We start from the raw sequence: 23,251 nt of genomic DNA, 5'->3' as shown, positions 1-23,251 counted from the left end.
GCTCTTCCGCCTGCGCCACCCCAGCTCCCGCCCCTCCGCCCTCTTTACAGGAACCAAAGACCTAGCTGCTCCCGCGCTTCTCTCTTGTCACCCGCAGTGGCCTGCCTTTTATAGGCGCCGCAGCCAATGAGCGCTCTCCTTCCCTTCTGCCCGCCTTCCCGGCCAATCGCCGCGCCCCTTGTGTAATCTTCGGCTCCTCGGCTGCTCTCGGCTATTTTCGTTGTTGCTGGCTTTTTCAGGGGCTGCTCGCTCGCAGCCAGAGACGCTGCTTTTTTTTCCGGGTTCGGAGCCGTTCCGGATGCTTTAGGCTGCTGGATGACTGATCTCCGGATAACTGAGGCGTTTCTGTACATGGATTATCTGGTAGGTGTGGGGAAGGGGTGGCGTGTCGCCTCTCGGACCCCGACATGCCCAATGTCCCCCCGCCTGGAGGAACAGCCTTTTTGCTTTCTTTCTTTGGGATGGGATGCCTTGGGGTTCTTTCTGCCGCAGCCGGCTCTAGAGCTGTGCCTGGACTCGGAGGGGCGGGCGGAAGGGGTGGTGGAGCTGACAGGTAAAGGTGCAGCCGGGGCCAGACGCGCTGCGGGGCGAGGGACTCTCTGGGACTGCCTGAGAGATGGGGCGGTGGCGGCGGGGCGTCCCCTGCCCGCGATCGGCTTCTTTGCTTCCCTCTGCGCTCCCGGCAAAGGACTTTCCGGGGAAGCAGGAGTTTTCCGCTCTCCCTTTAGCAGAACTCCAGGTACTATTAAAGAGCCATAACCAGAATGGCTTACTAAATGCCCAGCAGCCCCGGTCATTTGGTTGTTATTAGATCTCTAAAGCTATGACCTCGGTCGCGGTGAGGTTTTAAAAGCACATTACCATAAAGTAGACAGGACTAAACTGCATCGCAGCCTGGCCAGAACAGGACTGGGTAGGGGCAGGCATTGCCCCAGTGTTCCTGTGGTGAGTGCATGCCGCTTTTACCCTGTGCACGGATTGGATCCCAGTTGTGCGTTTAGGCCAGGCTTGTTCTGCGAAGTTTAGGTGCTAAAAGTGTCAGCACAATGCTCAACATTGTTTTAAAAATGGATCTGTGTATATGTGTTTGTGGAATTATGCAAGCACCTTGCATTGTTCCAGAAATTATATTTACTCGGAGCTATCTTCCTGTGTTCAGGGGGATCCTGATTGACGCTGGCTGTTTTCTATCCTATGCAATTACCAGGCTTACCTTGTTAGCTGGAACCGCTATGGCAATGCCGAGTTGAAGGTGGTTAAAAACATTGACCTTCCTGTCATCTTGTTGGATACATGCAGTGAATCTCCACTGTAGATCGGCCTGGAAGAAATTTGCCAGTGCCTTCTAGGAATTACACTTAATACCGTGCTAAGAAACACCAAATGCTTTCATGATCAAGAAACGCTGGGCAAGGACTAATTTGTAATGTTATCTTGTCTTTGGGCTTATTTTAGTTTACGTGAAGGAAATGTTTCCCCTAAAGCTTCAAGGCTTGATGATCTTGTGGGGAAGGATGGTGACTGCAGTTAATACACGACCTTGTGAATGGAGCAGAGTAAAAAATTCTGAGTTCAAATTCTGTTTTCTTGTTCATTTGTTGTCAGTTACTTACTCTATGTGATAAAGGGACATTATCCACCGACCACTGGAGCCGGTTAAGGAAGTTATCTGATTGTGTTTTACAATGCAAAGTGCCATGTGGGTTAAGAGAGTTGCCAAATGTTTCTCAGAGATAATTTTTCTAAATTAAATAACTGATTATTTTGTAGCACGTCTTATAAAATACAACACTATGGGTTTTCTTGTAGTAGCCTAAATTAAAGCCAAAGTTTGTCGAGGATAATTACCAAGTAGGAAAGAGTAACTTTACCTGGAGTTTTGAAAGCTAATTTTGGATACTTAAGTAGTTCCTAAAAAGGAAGTTAAGTGATTCTGATCTTTTTATTACAGTATTTTCTTTATTTACTGGGTGACTTTTAAATTTATAAATTGCATCAGAAAACTGTCTTTGAGGTGCCTAACCCACTTAAGCATTTAGTGAGAAAAAAATTGAAAACTAGTTAATTACTCAGGTTAATTTCTAGATGAGAGCCTAAGTATGGGTGGATGAATGTTTGTGGGGCTTCAGGTTACCTTAAAAGCACACTAATTTCTTTTTCAATTTACTAACAGTTTTGTGTCAAAATCAGTGGGCCTCAAATTTGACATGACCTTTTTGTTCTACCTGACATGCCCCCACCCTACTGCATTAGTATTAAAAAAAAATCATTATTTTGTCATTTTAACTATGCTTTTAAAATAATTCATAAGTGCAGTGAAACAGTCTTATAAAAATCATTGGCTAATCATTTGAGGTGAGAAAAAGATCTTAAGTCAGCTTTTATGAGTGTGCCAGATAGCGTCTGAAAAGATTTGAGAAAATCTTTAAACATTAAGTCCAGTTTTTTCTGAAACCAGACTGAAAAAAACCCCACAAAACCTCTTTAGGTGGTCTCATGTTTACTTTTTGCTCATCAGCTCTCAGGAAATGATGTGCCATGCATCATTCCTTTCTTTTTGCCTTTCCAATTGACTTGTTTTCTTATAGCCTTTATATGATGTTTATTAAAAATCAAATTAAAGTCAGTTTCATTGACTGTATCTGGGATCTTATTTTCAAATGAATCAATTCCCAAGTTCTTTTACCTGCCTTCCAGGAAAAAAAAAATGCTCCTTTCATTCTGAGTTTGACTCTTCAGATTTTGCTGAGTTTTTAGACTAGAGTAGGCATCCCATCCATCCCTTTGCTAGGCATAATGATGTGTGCCATCTTTCCTTTTCTTCATTTTTCTTTTTAATTGATGTTTGACTTTCTTGTTGTAGCTATTGGAAGCTGGGAGAGAGAGTTTTGTGTGTGTATTGTCCATTGTTCTTTGGACTGGATGTCATCACTTAACCTTTTTTATCTGGAGGAGAGTGGAAAGGAAGAGAAATGAGAATAAGGTATTCGTGCTATTTTTAACAGCTTTTAATAGGATTGCGGCTATTAAAACATGATGAAGCTCTCTGATTTTAGAACTTTTAAGAATTGAATTCTTAAAAGAAATGTTCTTGATTAGAGGTGACAGATAAGGTGAGGGACAGGGATAATACCTTAATATTTATGATAAGATTTTTATTAATTTCAGTTCAAGGAAATAGTGGTAATTTGCTAATCCTAAATAATTACATGTATCCTGCAGTGCCCACTGTTTGTTGAACTGAATGAATATGAGAAAAAGGGCCAATTCTACTTTTCTCAGGAGCTTCTAAACTGAGACAAGATAAAATCTGTTTGGATTAGGTGTTTTGTTTTGAAGAATGCAGAATGTATCTTTTACTCTTCACTTTAAGATTATCAAGATATAATTTGTTTAGCCTGGGTGGCAATGTGTATATGAAATTTCGATTTTTCTACTTGATAAAGGAAGCTGCCTAGGAGGCCACACACCTTTTCTCCATTTTCATGATAGGCTTTAAAGGCCGTGTTCACACCTGTCAGGTCTGTGGGTGAAGATTTTGCTGCTGTTCCAATAGGCAGTACCAGCATCTTTCTCTCTCTTCTGACAGGTAGAACTAGTTAGTGAGACAATATGCAGAGCTTTTGGAATAAGGTGGGAGAAAATAATCACGTTATAATGAAAGAGAAGCATATCTACCAGTTTTTCCTAGGAAGTTGGATGAGATCAACTTCTAGATTCCTTTCAGTTTAAAGTTTTCTTTTTGTCCTGACTCATATACGTTGATTGGTCTGGATTTCACCTCCTTCCCCCAGTCTACCATCAAAACATCAGCAATAAAATGTGTTATGCTTTGTGTAATGCTTATAATGGTTAAATGAGATAATGGAGGGAAAGTAATTTATAAACAGCATCTTGCTTTTCAGATGTAAGATGTTAAGGTACTATGATTACACTGCTGATAGTATTCACATCTCCTATAGAATGACTATTACTGCTCAGTGGTAAATATTGGGCTATCTTTTAAACTAGTCTCAGTATATGGAAAGGTTTGGAGTGGTATTCAGCAAACAGGAAGTTACAAGACTGGAGAGCAGGGGTCCCCAACCCTGGGGCTGCAGACTGGTACCTCTCTGTGGCCTATTAGGAACTGAACACACAGCAGGAGGTGAGCAGCTGGCCAGCAAGTGAAACTTCATCTGTATTAGCATATTAGCAGCCGCTCCCCAGCGCTAGCATCACCACCTCAGCTCCACCTCAGATCATCAGGCATTAAATGCTCATAGGAGTACTTGTCCCTGGTGCCAAAAAGTTTGAGACCGCTGCTCTAGAGGATTGTTTAATACCTATAAAAATAAAACCAAATTCGGATATTTTCATTAATCTGTTCAACAAATATTTATGGAACCCCCTCTTTGTACATGGCCCTGAATGTCATGGGGGATGAGCCCCTAGCTGGGATCCCTTTGGCTGTAGGACCGGCAGGCATTTATCTCTACAGTCCTATGGCAAGACTGATTGGATGAGGCACATAGGGAGAAGATGGCTTCTGATGTGCTCCTTAGATTTCTCTCTTATGTGTTTCTTTGTTTTATTGTGAATGAAAATGCAAAGTTAGACTTGAAAATGTGACCACAAAAAATGCTTGATTAACCTTGGATGATAATTGTCAATTAATTTGCATTTGTATATTGTGTTTGGGATTTAATAAGCCTGGATTCTAGATTTCTCCCTTGTGTAGGTTGGTGGCCTAGTTTCTTGGTAATAGGCCGTAACTGCCTTTATAAAAATTTATGTGCCAGTGGGGAAGATCAGTGAGAGGAGGTAGATGGATCAGCACAAATCCTTCACCATTTGCAGGATAAAAGCCAACTAAACCAACCAAGAATAGAAACTCACAATGGTACCACAAAGGACAGTGCCTTATTAGGCACTAATAAGTTGCAAATGAGCTCATTCAAAAGGAGTGAAGGCACATTTATGATTTTTTTCTGCTGTTCAGTTATCTTAAGAGTGTGCGGTCTTTAACTCTGAATGACTATGAACATTACAAGTTGTATGTTTTGACAGTGGTCAGACTGACTATAAAGTAACAATATAGGCCAAAACATTTTTTTATTCTTAACTGCAACTGGATTAGTCAGTCACATAAATGTTCTTTTATTAATAAATCATAAGACAAAAATAATGCGAATACAATAAACAGATCTACTGTCTGTGAAGTTCTCATAGGAAAAAAGTTTTAAGAACATCCATACTATTAGGCTGGAACTTTGATTAAAGGCATTAGCTCTGGTTCTCCACCTTTAATTCCTCCAGTCTTGCAGTGTGAGTCCTAGGAGAAGACACACAGGGGCCATGATTGATGCCCTCTAGAAGCTTGCATGCTGAAGGATGCCTAAGCCAAGTGTTTGTTGGCCAGACGTTGTAAGTGCTTTCCACATGTAATGGCATTAAACCGAGGCTCAGAGAGGTTGTGTCGTTTCCCCAAGTTCATACAGCTAACAAGTAGTAAAGCTGGGATTGTGACCCCAGAGTCCCCCCTCTTCACTGCTTTCCTTCCAGCTTGGTGTTAAAGCTGTTTGATGCAGTCGAAATTTTTATAGTGTATTTCATGTAAATACTGTGGTGCTTCTTAAGTAAAAGATAAACCAAGGGCCCGAAGCAGGCTGACTGGTGTTCCCATGTCTCAGGGACTTGGTTCTGCTAAATGACTGTTAAGGGGAAGGCTGGATAGAAAAACTGTGTTGTGTCCTGAGCCTTCCGTCCCACCATGTCCTGACTCTAAGCTGACCTTCAGCATCTAAAGTTTCATCAAGTGACTGCAAATTGGTTTCCAGAGAACGCTGTTACTCAGCCCCCTAGTGTCACTTCCTGCCTGCCACAAGTGCCAGTTTTCTTCTGAAGATGTCACTGAGACTCAGGAACGATTTGTCAGTTTATTTGAAATCTGCTCTGCTCCTTTACCAAGTGCTACCTGGGAGCTGGGGCTATCCCCAGCAGACATTAGGCCCTAAATAGCTTTTTGCTTATGGATTTTCAGTTGGGCAAAGTCCTCTGATGACATTAACTATAAAGGTTTTGTTTCTAAGGTAGACTGCAAAGAAGGAAAGATTTTTAGGAAAGGTCTGGTAACTGCACTGTAGATAACAAGAAATCAGGAATTTCCCCTGATACTTCTGACAAACTGTGCTAAGGTGGGCTTTTAGTTTGAGACGTGCAGCCCCCTTTAGTTATGCTCTGGCTCCTCTCTTGGCATTTCTCCAAAGACTTTTGGTGTTTGGATGAGTCTAAGAAAGCCAGTTCTGGTTGACGTTCATTTCTGTGTATCTGCTAAGGGAGCACGTTTACTTCTAGCAGGGCTGGCTTCATGGATTTGTGGCTATGGGGGCCTGTGTTTGATTTATGCTCTGCCATTACCATCTTGAAAATTTTAATTTGTGGCACTTTGAAAGTGTTTTCATTTTGCATTGGACCCCAAGAATCATGTAGCGGGTTCTAACTCCTAGTGCTAAAGTTAAGACATGAGGCTAGCCCTTGAATGACCCCAGGGCAATAGTCATCAGCTGAGCCTATAACCTGCCCCGACCATCTTGATTTTATGGTCATTTTATTGCCAGAATCAATTATGGTGCCTGGTAAATAGGGGACTATGTACTGAGTACAGTGCAAAGTGTTTACTTAAATCACCTAATTTAATCCTCCCAATACTTCTGTTAACCAGATACTACAGACTTACTGATTTAGAAAAGAGAGAACTTGAGGCTCTGTGAGATGGACTCTTGGTCAGGATTTTGTAACCAGTGGAGTGTCAGGGCTAGGGATGAGCCCAGCTTGGTAGGCCCCACGTGCATGCTTGTTGTAAGTATTATTCAGTACTGCCTGAATAGAGGATGAGTGACAGGGGCCTCCTGAATCATAGACATAGTGCTGGAAATCGAGGGGTCACTTGATTGCTGCTGTCACCTGGTTACCTGGGAGAAGCCCTCATGGGGAACTGAGCACAGCCCCGCTTCTGCTGGGGCAAGTGGGAGGGTTCGTACCTTAAGGTGAGAGAATTTGCATGCCGATTTTGCTTTCATTTGGTTATCCACCCTTTCCTTCACTCTTCTGTGTAGGTTCTGCTCTTTGGCTCACAGCCAAACACACCTACATGATTTTGATAGTGACTAGCCGATTGAAAAGTTGGATTTGTAGGACAATCTTATTTATCAGGTTCCTTTGTACCTAGACTTGCTGGAAACTGTTCTGACCTCTGGACTGCTTCACTCTGGATTGAGGACTTAGAATCTCCTGGTAATTGTGCCCATATTTCCCTAAAAGAGGATTCCTGTGGGTTCTTTTTTCAAGGGAATAGCCGCTTCTCCAACCGCTCACTCTGAGGAAGCAGACGACAGTCTGAGTCCATCTCCAGACCTCTGATGGAGGTGCAGAAGGACTTGTACCTGTTCTAATCAAGTTACACATGGAGTCAGGAGCTAAAATGGAGTATTATTTAAAGTTTTATTTTTAATAAATATGAATATTTTGAATACCTGTATTCAGAAAAGTACAGAAAATAATAAAAATACTTTTATGTACCTCCCTCCCTGATTGAACGGCTATTAACATTTTGCCATTTTAACTTCAAAACTCTGGTCCTCTTTGAAAAAAAAAAGAAAAACTTTAAGGTTACAGCTAAAGCCTGATGCTCCCCCATGCTTTCTTCTTCCACCCTTTCAGTGGTGATGACTATCTCGTAGTGGGTATCATTCTCATGTTTTTTTCTTTTTGCATTTTTATTTGCATGTATGGATAAATAATATATAGTATTGTTTTTTTGTGTTAAGAATTTTACCGAAATTATAATATATACCCTTATCTTTTTGAAACTTGTTTTATTTCTCTAATGTTTTTGAGATTAATAAATGTTGCTGTATGTATCAGTAGATATTTGTTTTATATTTTTGATTTGGATATTACCATTTCAGGTTTTATATTTAGAGATCTTATTGGGATTTGTGAGGTTCTCACAAATTGGTTTAGGTATTGATTTTAAGGCATGGTTTTGTGTGTTTACTTGTTTTTAGTACTATACAATGAATCACATACATTGCTTAATGAGATTTTATGCATTTCAGTCTTATGATTCATCAGTTTGTTTTACAGTTTACAGCAATCATTTTGTCATATTAAAATGTTGTACATATATGTATATATACATATATATTCTTACCTGTGTAAGGACAAAGATTATTTTGGCAACATGTTTATTATTGATGTTAAAAGCTTAGTGAAAGACATTTGGAAAGCACAGCAAAGCACCATGGAAAAAAAAAATATATCTGTAATCCACCAGCCCACAGAGAACCAGTTAACATGTTTTAACCCAACATCATAATAAAGATATAGTTTTATAACCTGTGTTTTATACTTAATAGTTTCTCTTTTGCAACATTAATTTTCTGCATTATACTGGTAAACCATGATTTTCTTATTTTATGTTTGCTTCAATTTTGGCTGTTATAAATAACGCTGCCGTGAATGTTCCATATAACTCTCTTGGATATTTAAGATAGTATATTGTAAAGAACAGCAGTTCTATGGTACTTTAACAAGTCTTACTACAAAAAGATGTTCCAGTGCCAAGTAAATTTGGAAACTGGGTCAAAGTTAAACAAGTTTCTTTATTATACAGGCTTTAATATGCACATGTACATGGTGAATCTCTAAAAGGGAGATTATTACATGCAGTGTTTTTAATCCTTTGGAATATTTTTGCTTTATGATCCAGTTCTACAAGTAGATTCGTAGGGTTAAAAGGTACCTACCTGCATTCTAAAGCTCTTGGTATTGATTAAATAAGTTAATATTTGTAATGCACTTAGAACAATGCCTGGATATAATCAGCTGCTGGTTTAGTCAAAGTTATATAATAGTAAAGTTGGTGATAATGATAATATATATTGTGAGTTTACTCTGCTAGCAAGTGGCTTAATATGTATTCACCATTTAGTCCTTTCAACAACCCTCTGAGAGATGTAGGAGCTATTGTAATTATTACTGTTTTATGGTTGAGGAAACTGGGGTTCAGGAGGAATTGAGTAATCACAACTGCCTTAGTTGTTAGAAGGGTTGGTGGCTAGTTTGTAATCTTAATCTACACATTTTTATTATTGTTATAGAGAAGAAAAAGATCTTTGATTCTCAGATATTTCACTGCTTATACACAGGATAAGGTGTTTCCCAAATCTCAGTCCATAGAAAAATGGAAAAATCAGGAGAGTGTTGCAAAGTAATTGTAAATTTAATTTAGACTTAAAACATTTGAGATTATATCTTTGTGGGTATTAGACTATAGTGTCTATTTTGAAATGGTGGTGAATGAGTCTCCTTTCTCCTCACCCCTAAATGTCATTACGTGGCAGAGTAAAAAGCTGACAATCCTGTTGTCAGTCCTCAAGTTTGTAGGTATATGTGAAGGAATGTATGTATGTATTTAGAATGTACTTATTTCTAAAACCCCAAATACTGGGAATCTGGACTAAGACAAATGACCCTGTACAATTTTCTCATTTGCAAATTCAGATATCATCAGAGCCTCTGTAGTGATTAGCAGTAATAAAAAGATAATCAACTGTAAAGGCTTTTTAAAATCATGTTATAATTTCTATACTGATTTGACTCAGTGACTCAGTATAATGGCATCAACAGAAGGGGGTAAGTGTAGATGAAGTAAGTCTCTCTGTGCACGCTCATCCGTGTTCTCTCACTCTTTGTGTGTCTCAGTTTTCCCCCCTCTCGTCAGTGACACTTTGGAGATTTTTTGCTCTCCAAAAATGTCAGTGTACAATTTTCGTGAAATAATTTAACTGAACGTTACGTAGGAACACATTCTTGTACATTTTAAGAGCTGGGCATTGAAAAGTCCCAGATCTTGGATAAAACATGTTTTTTGGTCTGTTCTGCAATTTACCCACACTGGTTGGGACTTTTGGTCCCAAGAAGAATGTTAAAGTTAAGTTTTGCTATTACTTTATTTCTCCCCTTCTTGATCTGATTCAGAGATTTTTTTTAAAGTTGGCAATTATGACTAGAAAATGATCTGAAAATCTTACAAAAAAGCTTTAACATGGTTTTTTTTTTTGACGTTGAATTAGATAATGTATGTACTATACATACTACATGAACATTAGGTGTTATATAAAGCTAATGTGCACCTATCACTTATTATCTAAATAAAATTTTTATTCACCCAAATAAATTTTCTTTTTAAAAATTGAGGTGTAATTTACATAAAGTGCACAAGTCTTAAAGGTTCAGCTGGATGAATATACACCTGTATCTTATAACCACCCCCAGATGGAGATGTAAAACATTTCCAGTACTCCAGAAGACTCCCTTGAGTCCTTTTCCAGGAAGTACTGTTACAGATGAGTTTTGCCTGACTGTGAACTTCATATAAATGGAATTACATGTATATATTCTTTTGTATGTTATTTCTTTCACTCAATATGTCTGTGTAATTTATCCACATTGTTACATGAATCAATAGTTTGTTCTTCTTTGTTGCGATGTAATATACGAATATGCCGTTACTCATCTACCCATTCTAATGTTGATGGGCATTTAGATTATTTTCAGTTTGGAGAATTTTGGAATAAAACTTCTACAAACATTCTTGTACATGTTTTTGGTGAGGGAAAAAAACCATTCATTTCTGTTGGGTAGAGTGGAATTTCAGGTTCATAGGGTATATGTATGTTTGGTTTTACTAAATACTGCCAAACATTATTCCAAAGTGGTGGTACCAGTTAGACTTCTACTATTATGTAAGAGAGTCTGGTTATTTCATATCCTCACCAATACTTTTTATATTATCATTAGTGCTTTTATTTAGCCGTTTTGATGGGTGTGTACTCCAAAGAAATTTAAAGTTGCACAGGGCTACTTCCAGGTGTCCAGGCCGGAGAATAATATAATGCAAGAGGATTATAAGGCAGATTTTTTTTTTTTTTTTAATTTGGCGGAATTACTTGGCCATATTGTGAAATTCTTACATTATTCGGTTGTATGACTCATTTGAAAATTCTGACATGCTGAAAAGTCACCGTGGACATCGGTTGACTTGATTGTGTTACTGGCTTTGACACCAATCGAGTGTGGGAGCTTGGGCAAACCAGTCAATGCCATTGACTTAGTTTCTTCATCTATAAAAAAGATGGCATTAATTAGGTAATGTCAAAATTTTTCTCAGTCATCTTCCCTCCTGGAATGGCTATCTTTCTTTCCATTCTTTCTAATTCTATGTTGTAAGTGATCATAAAGTTGCCTTTATCATTCATTCACTTAACTCTATATTTTTTTCTAAGCCTTTTATGTTCTGCTGTTTGAGCACTAGGGATATACAAGTGGATAAGACATTGGCCTCCCCTCAAGGAACTTATACTCTTGTAGAGATGAAAAATAATTCCATTTTGGAGTGGTATATTCTATTTAGAGGGAAATAAAGGTTAGTAAGGTAGTGTACAAAAGGAGAACTTAACCTAGACTTGAGGGCCAAGGAGAGCTTCCCAGGGGAGTCATTTTTAGTCTGTGACATGGAAGTTGAGTAGAGTTGGCCCGGTGACAGGCAGGGGCAGGGCCAGGCAGAAGGAACAGCTTGTGCAGAGACTTGGGTGTGAGTAACCTCACGACTTCAAGGAACTCTCAGGGCTTAAGTGTGGCTGGAGCAGGGTTAGGGCAGTGGTTGCACATGAAGTTGCAGAGCACAGATAGGGTTACACATGGGAACCTTCACAGTTTGCCTGCAGTGATATGGTCAGATCTGGCTGCACTGTGGTGAAGGATTAGAAAGGGAGACCAGCCTGGAGAGAGAAGATAAGTTAGGAAGATGCTGTCCTGATTTAGAAATGAAACGGTGGTGTTCACAACCAGGTAGGGGTGCGAGGGCTACAGAAAAGTAGATGGATTTAAGCAGTATTAAAGAATTTCCAGAATTTTATAATTGGATGTAGAAGACAGATGAGCACAAAGGAAATTTTGGGCTGATTTTCAGGTTTTTGGTTTGAGCAATGTTCTGGTTATCTATCACTGAGTAACAAACTACCTTAAAGCAGTGGCTTGATATCATTTATTTTACTCATAAATCTGGAAGTAAATTGGGTTCATCTAGGCTCTTTCCTCAGGACTGCTTATGAAGTTGCAATCAGATGGTGGCTGGAGCCTGAGACTTTTTCATACACTTGTTTGGCATCTAGTTGAGAAATACTCAAACAGCTGGGTGTTGGAGATGCTTGTACACCTGGGATATCTTTCTTCATGTCTGCCTACATGCTGGCTCCAGAGTAGCCACACTTCTCTTGTTGAGTTTGAAAGCTCACAGAGAGATCGTACCAAGAGAGACGGTCAGAAGCTGCTGGTCTTTTCTAACCTAGCCTCAGTGGTCATGCAGCATCACTTCCGTGTTGTTTGTCGAGGCAGTCATAAAAAAATGCTCAGGGTCAAGGGCAGGAGATAGACAGCACCTCTTTATAGGAAGAAGTCGAAGAATTTATAGGCATGTTTTAAAACCACCACCAGCATCATGGTGGCTATTGAGGTCATGTACTGGGTTAGGTACCACTTGAAAAAATAGGATGTTAGGGAAAATGAATTTTATTTTGTTGTTACTGAGTTTGCGCTGCTTGTGCAAAATCCAGGTTGAGTTTTCATATAGGTAGATGGGAGTTCAGAAATGACTTTTGGAGATGTAGTTAAAAACAACATATAACATTTATTATTACTTGCCAGCTATATATGTACTGTATTACATTATTACTATTGTGGGAGGCACAGTGCTAAGTATTTTTATGCATTATTCATTACTGTTATCATTTTAGAGATTCGAAAACCAAGGCTTAGAGAAATCGAGTGTCATACTCATGACGTGATGGAGTCAGAATTTGACACGAAGTCTAGCTAATGTCTGACCTCACATTTTTAACCGCTTGGATGATAACTGAAGCCGTGGCCGTGAATGAGTTCTCCCAGGGAGGACTGAGCAGAGTGAGAAGGGAAGGACCCTGAGAAAGCCCAGAGCCTTGGTCACTGCAGTCACAGAATAGGCGTGCAGTTTCTCTGTAGGATCAATAAAAGAAAAGGAACCTCAAAAAGGGCCTGGGAGAAAACCTGGGGAGTGCAGTGTCAGACAGGCTGAGAAGGGAGACTTTCCGGAAGGAGGAAATGGCCAATTGTGTTAAATGTTGCCTAGAGATCGTGGAAGATAATCATTGAAAGTGACCACTGGATTCACGTCAGTAATGACCTTGGCCAGAGTGCTCTCAGAGGGAGGTGAGGAAATGGCACTGTTGCAGATAAGTCTGTCAAGAAGTTTCACTATGAAAGAGGAGGAGGGTAGGGCTAGAACTGAGAGAATGGAGAGTTTGAGGGGCAGCTTCTCTTTTTAAATGGGACTGAACTTGAGATGGTTAAATGCTAATGAAGTAGAAGGGGAGGTTGATTTGCTGAGTGTGACTGGAATGTGGTAGAATAGGAGTTTGAGCTGAGTGGGACTAAAGAAACTCTAGTGAAGGGCCAGGGCGAAGGACGAACAGGGGACAAGAAGCATTGCTTGCTGTGCACTGTTCCAGTCTGAGAACATGACTGGACAGTGATGCGAATCTTGGTGGCTGTGTGACTTTTGTTTTTTCTTCCAGACTTTGTAGCTGTTTGGGTGTCGGTGTCAGGAATGTGGGCAGTTAGATTGATAAAGGTTAGGGTTTTTCCAAGATGAATCAATGAGTAGATAATGGGGTAGAGGAATTTAGGACATTGACGAGAAAATGGTTGAAGCAATAGACTGTGAGGCCTTAGTTAATGGAAAAGAAAAAATGGCACATAGAAAGTAGAGGATACGAGGGACTAGTGGTCTTGAGGAGGCTGAATGATAGATGTTATTTGGAATAACTGTTGAGAAAACTGGAGGAGAGAAAATTCAATGTGGGCAGACAGTAGGACGTATGAATTTAAGGTGCAGAGGTAGAGCAGTTCTCCAAGGGGAGGCTCCAGTGTGGCTGTTAGTCGGCTGCAGAAAAGGTGGGAGATTAGGAAGCAGAAGAGGAAATACAGCCAAGACGTTGGATGGAACATCCGCGTGGATGGTGAAGTCACCAGGACCAGGGCAGGACTTAGGTTGGAGTGCAAGTCTGAGCCAGATTCAGAAATCCTCAGTGAGTGGATTGCAGGGAAGTTCAGCTCATTTCATTGTCAAGGAGAGGTAGAGAGCACCAGGTACTAGAGCTCGTGGTCCTGAGTCTTAAAACGAGTAGAGGAGGAGGAAGAGTGATCTTTAGATCTTCGAGGGATTGTGTTAGGCTACAAGGTAAGGAGGCATTTAACAAATATTTTGTGGGTGTAGAGGAATTCGTTTTATGATTGAGTGCCACAGGCGTGGAGTTGAAGTGCCTGGCTCCACCGCTTATATAGCTTTGGGAGGTTACTTCCCAGTGCCTCACTTTCCTCCTCTGGAAAGTGGGGGACTGACAAATAATAATACTTGTGCTCTAGTGCCTGCCACCTTTATCCCTGCCACCTCTTCTTGCTCATCGTTATAGCAAAAAAAAAAAAAAAAAAAAAAAAAAACAAACCAAAAAAACCCCACCTAAAACAAAAAACAAACAAAAAAGCCCTTCACAGCATTTATATTGGGAGACACTTTCTAAGGGCCCTATGAGGTAGGTACTAGTATCATCTCCATTTTTCAGATGGCAAAACAGATGTGGAAAGGTTAAGTAACTGTTTAAGGAAATACAGCTAGTAAGTGGCAGAGCTAGGATTAGAACTTAAGTCTGGCTTCAAAGCCCTCCTTCTTAACCAACAGTGTATAATTAATACATATGAACTACACCATTATCCCTTCCTGTGTCACCACAACCATGGCAGAGAGCTCATGGGAAGGCCGGGGAGGGAGCGGACTAGTGCGAGCCTGGTTTGTTGGAGAGGCACGGAGCAGTGTGGTGTTAGGATAACTATAATACAAAAGGTGGTAGAGTCAGGTAGATGTTTTCCCAAAAGAATTTGCTCTAGCAGTTCCCTGGTTAGGGAGTTGGGAGAAGGTTAGGTCCAAGCCGTGTTATGGAGGGAGTTCTAGTTCAGAAAAATAAAAACCTACAGCGCAATTACTGGATTCTTAAGACCCTCAGCCTGCACTTTTCTGCTAAGGGGGTTTATACTTCCACGGGAGCCCTGGTCCCTGGGGAGTGAGGAGACTGGACTATCTTGAGGGTCGCCTTCTGTGACTGTCAACACAGGCTGCATCTCCTCGGAGGGATCCACCCAGGGTAGAAAACTGATGGTTTGAAATGCTGAGTCCAGAAGCTGATGAAAATGGACCAGACTAAGTAAGGTCTTCCAAATGGACAGCCTGCTGGAGCCAGGAGTTTTTTCTATAACGGTGTATTTAGAGCTGTTTTGTTAGATAGCTTAGGAAGTTAGCCTGAATGTGTTAAGCCTGGAACAATTGCATAGTAATCTGGACGCATTGTTAATAAAGCTGAAAAGGCCTGAGTGATCGTCACTTCTATCTAGTTAAAATGATCACAGAACATAGTATTGCAAACATAATTTTTCTTCGGAGAAGTCATCCTTTCTCTCCTATTCTTGATTAAGCCTTCTCTTTTTCCGATCTTTACCACAACTGAGTTGAGATTTCTTCCAGGGCTGCTCCTGAGGGGCGGCCTTAGACAGTTAAATGCATATTGGGTACCAAATAGAGGTGCCCAGCTGAGGGTGCAAACACAGCAGAACCAGCCCATGTTTAACTTACCACAGCATCCGCTGTACATTGGCCCAGAGGTACCTAGTGGGCTAGCCATGACCTTGCCTTAGGCCTTTGCTCTTGTCTCTGTTACAGGACAAAGCACAGTGTCATAGTTCAGGGCTGGATTGTGGGCCTCTTTGTGTCCCCAGAGCCTGGCACAGGTACACGAGGTAGGTGCTAAGTCAGTGATTGAACTGAGGGGTTTCACTGCCTGCATTGAAAGTTCACTGAGGCCTCTGTGCCTGTTTCCTCATACGCAAATGGGCCATGATAAAGGTACCTACCTCACAGAATTGAGTTGAAATATATAAAGCGTTTAAAAGAGAGCCTAATACCATAAACATTATAAAAGTGTTTACTATTATTGAATTGAGACTTTGTATATAAAACAAGGACTTACAGTTCTATCGTCACCAAAAAGATCACACTCTGATTCTATTCATTTTTTCCAATACCAGCCTTTCAAAAATCTTGCTGCCTCCACCTAATAAACAGAGTACAGAGGAACTGGGTTAAAGATAATGCAGCTGCCGGTTGGTGTTTTAAGTGGCAGCTATTTCTGATTTACAGAGGTGAAAGTTCCTGGCGTGGCATACGGTGGCCCTGTGGTGGCCCACACCTCTCCTCAGGCCAGTTCTGCTTATAGCTGTTGTAGAAGTTTGGCCGAATGACAGTGGGCAAGTTTTCTGAGGTCCTGCTCTGGAATTACATGATTGTTTGGAGCTCTCAACTTCTCTTTTGTTGGAACCAGTTTGAAAGTCAAGTTTCTGCTTTTGAGAACTTTCCTCCCTAGCATGTGATTGATTGGCCAGCTCTTTTATCCTTCTTCCCTTATGACTGTTTCCTGCCAGGCAGCATGTTGTAGAGGACGGAGCACTGGGCTGATTTATTGGGTAATGTTGCTGTTCTTTGTCATTTTGAATGTTTCCTGAATGTGGCCGGTTCTTTTTTTTAAGTCACTGGGCTAGATGTAGAAAACCTCTTGTGATTATTGAATTTCTCTCTATTTTGTATAGAAATGTTATACGTCTATATTATTCACCAGTAATATCTCTCTTAGTGTAACATGATTGGTTGGGTTTTCAAGATGCATATTTTAAAGATGGGATCATTTAGGCAGGATTATTTGATCCTATCTGGGGTTTCCTTTGCATTTCCTGACCTTTCTAGGTCCCTGCTGACCTGACCTTGGTCTGTGGGCAGGATTACTTCTTAAGCCTGAAGTGGAGCTGTTCTATCAAGTCTCTGGACTCAGTGTGTAATTTTTCTACAGCCGGAGTGTGTAGGAAATAGATTCTGGTGCTAGTGATGTTTTAATTTTCTCCCAAATATGTCTTTGGGGGGAATGCCTAACTGTATTGGTCATCTTTGGAAATACCTATAGGCGAATATTTTTCATTTCTTATCTTCTGAGTGCTTACAGTTTTATCACAAATAATTAATTATGTGAGCTTAATATTCACTTTGGATAGTTTTTTAATATAGACTTAGTAAAAATGTTCTCTTTTGATTCCATGTCGAGAATTAATCTTCAGTTGCTGATTTTTAAAACTCTTTAAATCAGATTGTTTTTTACATAAGAGAACACAAGTATAATGAAACAAGTTGCTAAAAAAGTGAGAATGATAAAGAGCTGTGTAAGAAGTGGTGCATATTTTAATTCTTAATGAAAAAGTTGTCTTGAACAAACCAAGATAAAAATGCGTGATTATGAAGAAATGATGGAGATGAAGAATCAAGATTTAACAAACTCATTGAAGGTTTGATCCCCTCACCTAATTTAAAGCAGTTCTATTTCCCAAATCTAGAGTGCTTAAGAGTTCATCTCTGAGACAAAAGATTATTTATCCCAATTGTTTTATATTATTGCAGTGAGTGATACTAAAACAACAGCAGTACCGACAACTGAATATTCTTCTAAGAGTGGGTGTGGGGTGCATTTTCCTGGGTATTCAAAATTAATAAGGATTTTTGTTTTACTAAGCAACATTTTTATCAATGTTTATTTCCTCGAAATGAAACATAGTGACTTTAGGTTCTTGATTTTAATTCAGATGTATAGCCCTGTGTTCAAATAGTTAGGTATAGCAAGAAAAGGATCTGCTAGGTTTTAAAATATTCCATGAAGTATATATGTCATTAGTTTGGGGAGAAGAAAAGCCCTGCTTCTCTTCCTCCCAACCTCTCTCCGTTCTTCCTATCTGACTTCACTCAAAATATACTTGAGAGCTTAATGTTTGGTAGGCACTTGGGCATCATAGATAGTACAGAGATAATTCTTTATCTACTGAACTATAGCATGAAAGTTTGAATATAATGTAGCTCTTTGCTTGTGAGAAAACTCCAGATGATGAGCTAGAACAGGGTGAACCAACTTTTTCTGTAAAGAATCCGCCAGTAAATATTTTAGGCTTTGTAGGCCATATAGTCTTTATCTCAAATACTCAACTCTGCTGTTGTAACACGAAAGTAGCCATAGATAATACACAACTAGAAGGATGTGGCTGTGTTCCAGTAAAGCTTTATTTATAAAAACAGGCAGTGGGCCAGATTTGACCCATGGATTGTAGTTTGCCAACCACTGGGCTAGTAAAATAGGATTTACCTCCTTGGAGAGGCAGTATTTCATGATATTTGTCATCGGCATCAGAATTTTGGTTTCTGTTCTTGCAAGATACCTTTAAAGAAGGAGACAATATGATGAGCGGCCTCAGTTATTTGAAGGATGTAAGTAGTAGCCTATGAATCTCCAGAAGGCGGGCTGCAATGAGAGGGTCAAAATTATAGGAAGGCAGGTATCAGTTTCAGGATGAGGAAGAACTTTTTATCATAAGTTTTATTCATATGCCTTGAATAGGAAATGACAATGCAGAAGATGCCCCCCACCTATAAAGTAGGGACTTTCTAGAAGGGATTCCTGAACTGAGTGAGAAGGTGAAATAGATACAATATTCCTTTCAACTTTTCCTCTACTTATCAGTTGATCCTAACATAGGAGTCAGTCTTCCCTTTACTACGAGTTACTTAAAAATCATTGTGGTATAGAGGAGGATTTCAAATACTTCTTTTCTTTTTATTTAGGGAATGGAATTTTTTCCCCTAACTAATGCTATGCACAACTTAGATAAAACAAAAAGTGGTATTTTTTATACATGAATTTTACAAATTTATACTTATGATATTTACTTATATTATGTATTATGTATAGTTATATGTTATTACCAGTAAGGACAGTGAAACTGTTTTGATAAGCTGAAAAACTGAATTTAGGTCCAGTTTTAGATGAAATTAATTTAGGTGGATGAGAAATGAAGCCTCATCTCCTAACTTTAATTGGTTCTACATTTTGTTATTTTTTTGTGTGTGTGACATTGAAGAAAAATAGGATTTCAGTAGAATCATAGTTGCAAACATAATAGATTTTAAAGTAGCTCAATCTTAATCTTCAGTCAGAAGGCAGAGTACAGGTTTTATTCTGAGGTCTGTCTCCTTCCCTCCTCCTTCCTCCATTAGTTTCTCTGGCAGCACAAAGCGGGTGTGGGGGTGTTCGTCTGCAGGTTAAAAGTTCATGTACAGTACCTTTGAGTATGTGTTTTCCTTCATTTTAGTCTCTAATAAAAATGGAATTTTCTTCTTAAAAACATTTCTCAAATATCCAGCTGCCTCTTTGGAACCCTGTCTGGGATCTAGACTTTGAAAACTCCTGGTTTAGAATCAGACCGAGGTGAAAATCTAGATTCTGTCACTTACCAGCCACATGCTAGAACCCTCAGTTTTTCATCTGACAGACAGGCCTAGAAATAGCCCCATTGCTCTAACTGTGAGGACTTGAGTGAGATGAAAGTGCCAAACACCCAGCACATAGCAGACTTTTAATAAACGTCATTTACAATAATCACAACCATCATTTTAAGTTGTATCATGTGTGGCTCTATACGATTTCTATAGGTTTAGTTTCATTTGCCTTTACTAGAAATTATGTACCATCCTAAAGAAATGCTTAGCTGGGAACTCTGCCCTCAGAAATGCTAGTTACTCACCTGAAAGGAGTGGGCGTGTGTGCCCACACTGTTTGTGGATCGTGATCCCCTCTTCTGGCCTAAGAGTGACAAGAGGAGTTTGGAGAGATCCACCCTTCCAGGTGCCAGGGTAGGTGTTTAAGAGGCTTGCTTATCCAGTCAGAACCGAGGACAACGCGTGCTCAGACTCTCTCCTTGTAGATTTTCATGTCAACTGCCTTATCTCTGTTCCCTTTAATAATTATCAGTAAAAGCCATGCAGTAAAAAGGACCAGTGTGCATACCTTTGGAGAAGGTGTCCAGCAAGGAAAAGAGGCACTTATGCCACTTGGCAGCCGGATTTTAGCGACAGGGATAAGGAGAAAATCCACAAGACTTTGGAGAAATATTGTCCCTTGCAAAAGAAAAGGGAAGCAGGCAGAATCCCTGGGGAGCAAAAGTAGTTAGATCCCAGCAGTCAGAGTTGAGCACAGGTAGCCCTGGGACTTCAGAGAAAACTCCAAGTGAAGTCCCTGACCATCTTGAATGGGGTCCTTTGTCTTCAGCAAGTATAAGAAAGCATCCTTGCTGTTCATATGATTCTCAGCTTTGGAGGTATCAGATGATGAAAAATGGCCTAAAGAAATTGGTCTCGAAGCCAGGTCCCAGAGAGGAGCCAGCCAAGACTCTGGGATGGGGAATGGGTGATGGGGGAAGGAGAAGCTGGAGGTGGTGGTAGGGAGTTGAGTTTCATTCAAGATTACTCTTAAAAAATGGTTTTAAGCAGGAGATGATGGGACCTGATTTGCATATTGAGAACTTGCTGTGAGTGCTGCACGGAAACTGGATTATACAAGGGCAAGAAGGGACCCTGCAGACCACCGGGGAAACTAGTCCACATGCCAGAAGTCGATGTAGGTGGCTTGGCCAAGGCCTCAGTGAGTTTGAGAGAATGTCTTCTCTTTGCCAAGCACCTGATACTTGCTTACTTGATCTAATAAGGTTAGTGTTATTAGTATTATTCCTCTTTTCTTACATCTGAGGGCTAGTTATTAAAGTGCAGGCAGCCAAGTGTGTTTTCTAAGGTTATACCCTGAATGATTTGAACCCAGGTCTGTCTAAACTCAAAGCTCACACTTCTTGTTTTTCCCTCTCCACAGTCAGAAAAACAAGTAGGAAAGTTTAGATTGTCTAGTTAATAAACCAGTAGAAGTTTTTGACCCTTGAAATGGTTGGCCCACATTCTCCTTTAACCACTGTTTTCTGGATGGTACAATAAGTTTTAGAAGTTAATATAGAGGTATTGACTTAGTAAAAGGCTTAACCATTTGTAAATTTTAAGTACTTTAAATATCGATTTGACAATATGCATCATGCTCAAAGTAGAGGTTTAAAATTTTAAGTTCAAAGACTTAAAATTTTTACTTTAAGTCTTTGCTTATTATGCTGAACACATTTATATTGCCATTGTCTGTCACAAGTCTGTTAAATTGCTGCTCTCTCCTGAGCTAGAAAACCGTCAATGCCAGGGTTTGGTCTTATTTATCTTTGTATACCTAATATTTACCTAGCAATGTCTGTCACATTTAGTGATGCTCAGCAAATTTTTTCCTTTTTTTGGATTGAATCTTTTATCCTCAGTGCCTGATAAAAAGTGAAGGAATGTAACTGCCAAGGTAAGTGGCACTAATTACTTTATTTGGTAAATTTGAAGGGGATTTCCTTCCCTCTCCCCATATTCTTTAATCCGAATTTTCAGAAAACTGTTCTTATTTTCAGCCTGAGCCCAAATCTCCTTTTGTTTGTATATTACATGTGACTTTAAGTATCATTTTGCATAACATTGGCTGAAATTTAGCTTTGATGAAATCTATAAATTCTGATATGATTTATGCTTGCATTTGGTTATTTTTGCTAGATGACTTTTCAAATCTCAGGTTATTTCTGCTAGATGGCATTTCAAATCTTTGTGATTGAATACAGAAAGATCATGTGCTGAAGATTATTATTTTTTAACAGGTGAGGGCAGTGATTCCTTTTTGAATTACTGGTCAAACTCTTACATATTTCATCTATGGACAGTTGTAGATTGCTTGGGAAATATGGATGCTCTTGGTATGACGGCAGCATTGTTACAATTGAAAACATTTTAGAAAATGTTGAGAAACAAATTTTGTTAGCTTTGCTTTAGATGTAAATGTTTTATTCCAGTTTGATCATCACCATCCTTTTTTCTAGTCTGAAGAAACAATACAATAGATGTTGAGGAGCAAAATCCTCTATATTTTGTAAATAAAACTTCATTTTCTTTTTAAATATGTTTATGATTAACAAAACTATTTCTCATTTGTGGAAAGTAACTTTTTGAGGTCCTAGGGGAGTTGTTAAGTAATTCACTGTTAATGTTTTCAGTGACAACACTGAAGGAAATACAAGTTCTGAAGTAGGTGGCATTCCCAAGGGTTTGTTTTTGTTAGTCTGAAGGAGTGACTTAAAACATGATGACAGACATGACCTTTACTCAGAGAGGATTCCACTCATTTAGCACTGTGGAGTGGCTACGCACCTTGGAATGCACTAGAACAGGTCTTCTCTCTTCAGTTTTCCAAATCCTGCATCTTTGTCTCTAGCCCATTTGTTTCGGGATGCTGTCAAGAGAACATGCTAGCTCTTAGCTTTATTTGGAGATAGAGGATGCAGCCTGGGCCTCAATGGACATTTCACTGCCCTCCTTTCCCCTTTCTTATTGCCCCAGTTCTAACACATTACTCTTGGTGCTCCGAAGAGTTGACTTGGCTGTGTTAGCCTTTTATTTTCATCACACACAAAATTACAGAGACAATAAACACAACTTTCATCTCGCTTTATATCAGGATGAAGGATTGTACAGCACATCGAAGTATTTAAAATATTTAAAAAATAGGTCTTTTAGGAAAACTAAATTAATGTGTTTTTCCACCCTCTGTTATGCCTTAAAATCAATTTTTTTTTAGACTGTATACTGAATAAAATTTATTTTTTTGCCATCGTGTTGAAGATTTTTTTTTTTCCTTTATTTTCATGCTTACCTTTGAATTCCTTAGGGAAAACAACAATAAACTGTAAGTAATCACATCAATTTCCAATTGAGTGTTCTTTTCCTTTTTTTCTGGATTACACATTATTTTCCGTTGACCTATATTAACAGATTTTAACCAATCCGTGACTTGCTTTTGACAGCATCTCTTTTTTTTGGTGCTTTTCATCAGATGAAGCAGCAAAGCAGATTGTTCTGAAGATTTTTATTTTTGAAATAATATTCTTTAGTTCTTCCTCAGGCAAGTCCAGATGTAGATTTGTGAATGCTCATTTAGACACTGCTGAATCAGTGTTTACATAGGGTAGAGATTCATTCTTTAATTGGGAAGAATTGAACTATTCATCCTTCATTTCAAGCTATGCATTATGTCCCATGGGTTTACAGTTTAAATAAAATGGGTTCCTGCAACTAGAGCAC

At 39.5% G+C, this 23,251-nt stretch overlaps 1 protein-coding gene across 3 annotated transcripts in view; it reads left to right on the top strand.

Annotated features, from left to right (window-relative positions):
* The first annotated feature begins 193 nt into the window (after positions 1-193).
* Positions 194-23,251, top strand: part of ARL15 (ADP ribosylation factor like GTPase 15) — a 379,382-nt gene continuing 356,324 nt past the window's right edge. The window contains exon 1 of one of the 3 annotated variants that reach the window (XM_025047216.1): positions 194-363. In XM_025047216.1, coding sequence (XP_024902984.1) covers positions 316-363 — 48 coding nt within the window. In that variant the 5' untranslated portion in view covers positions 194-315. The remainder of the gene's footprint in view (positions 364-23,251) is intronic. The other 2 variants (XM_025047217.1, XM_015589826.2) reach the window with 2 other exon arrangements.

Source organism: Pteropus alecto, unplaced genomic scaffold, assembly GCF_000325575.1.
Source record: "Pteropus alecto unplaced genomic scaffold, ASM32557v1 scaffold73, whole genome shotgun sequence".
In the NCBI taxonomy this organism is placed as follows: domain Eukaryota; kingdom Metazoa; phylum Chordata; class Mammalia; order Chiroptera; family Pteropodidae; genus Pteropus; species Pteropus alecto.
This window is presented reverse-complemented; position numbering and strand designations above follow the sequence as displayed.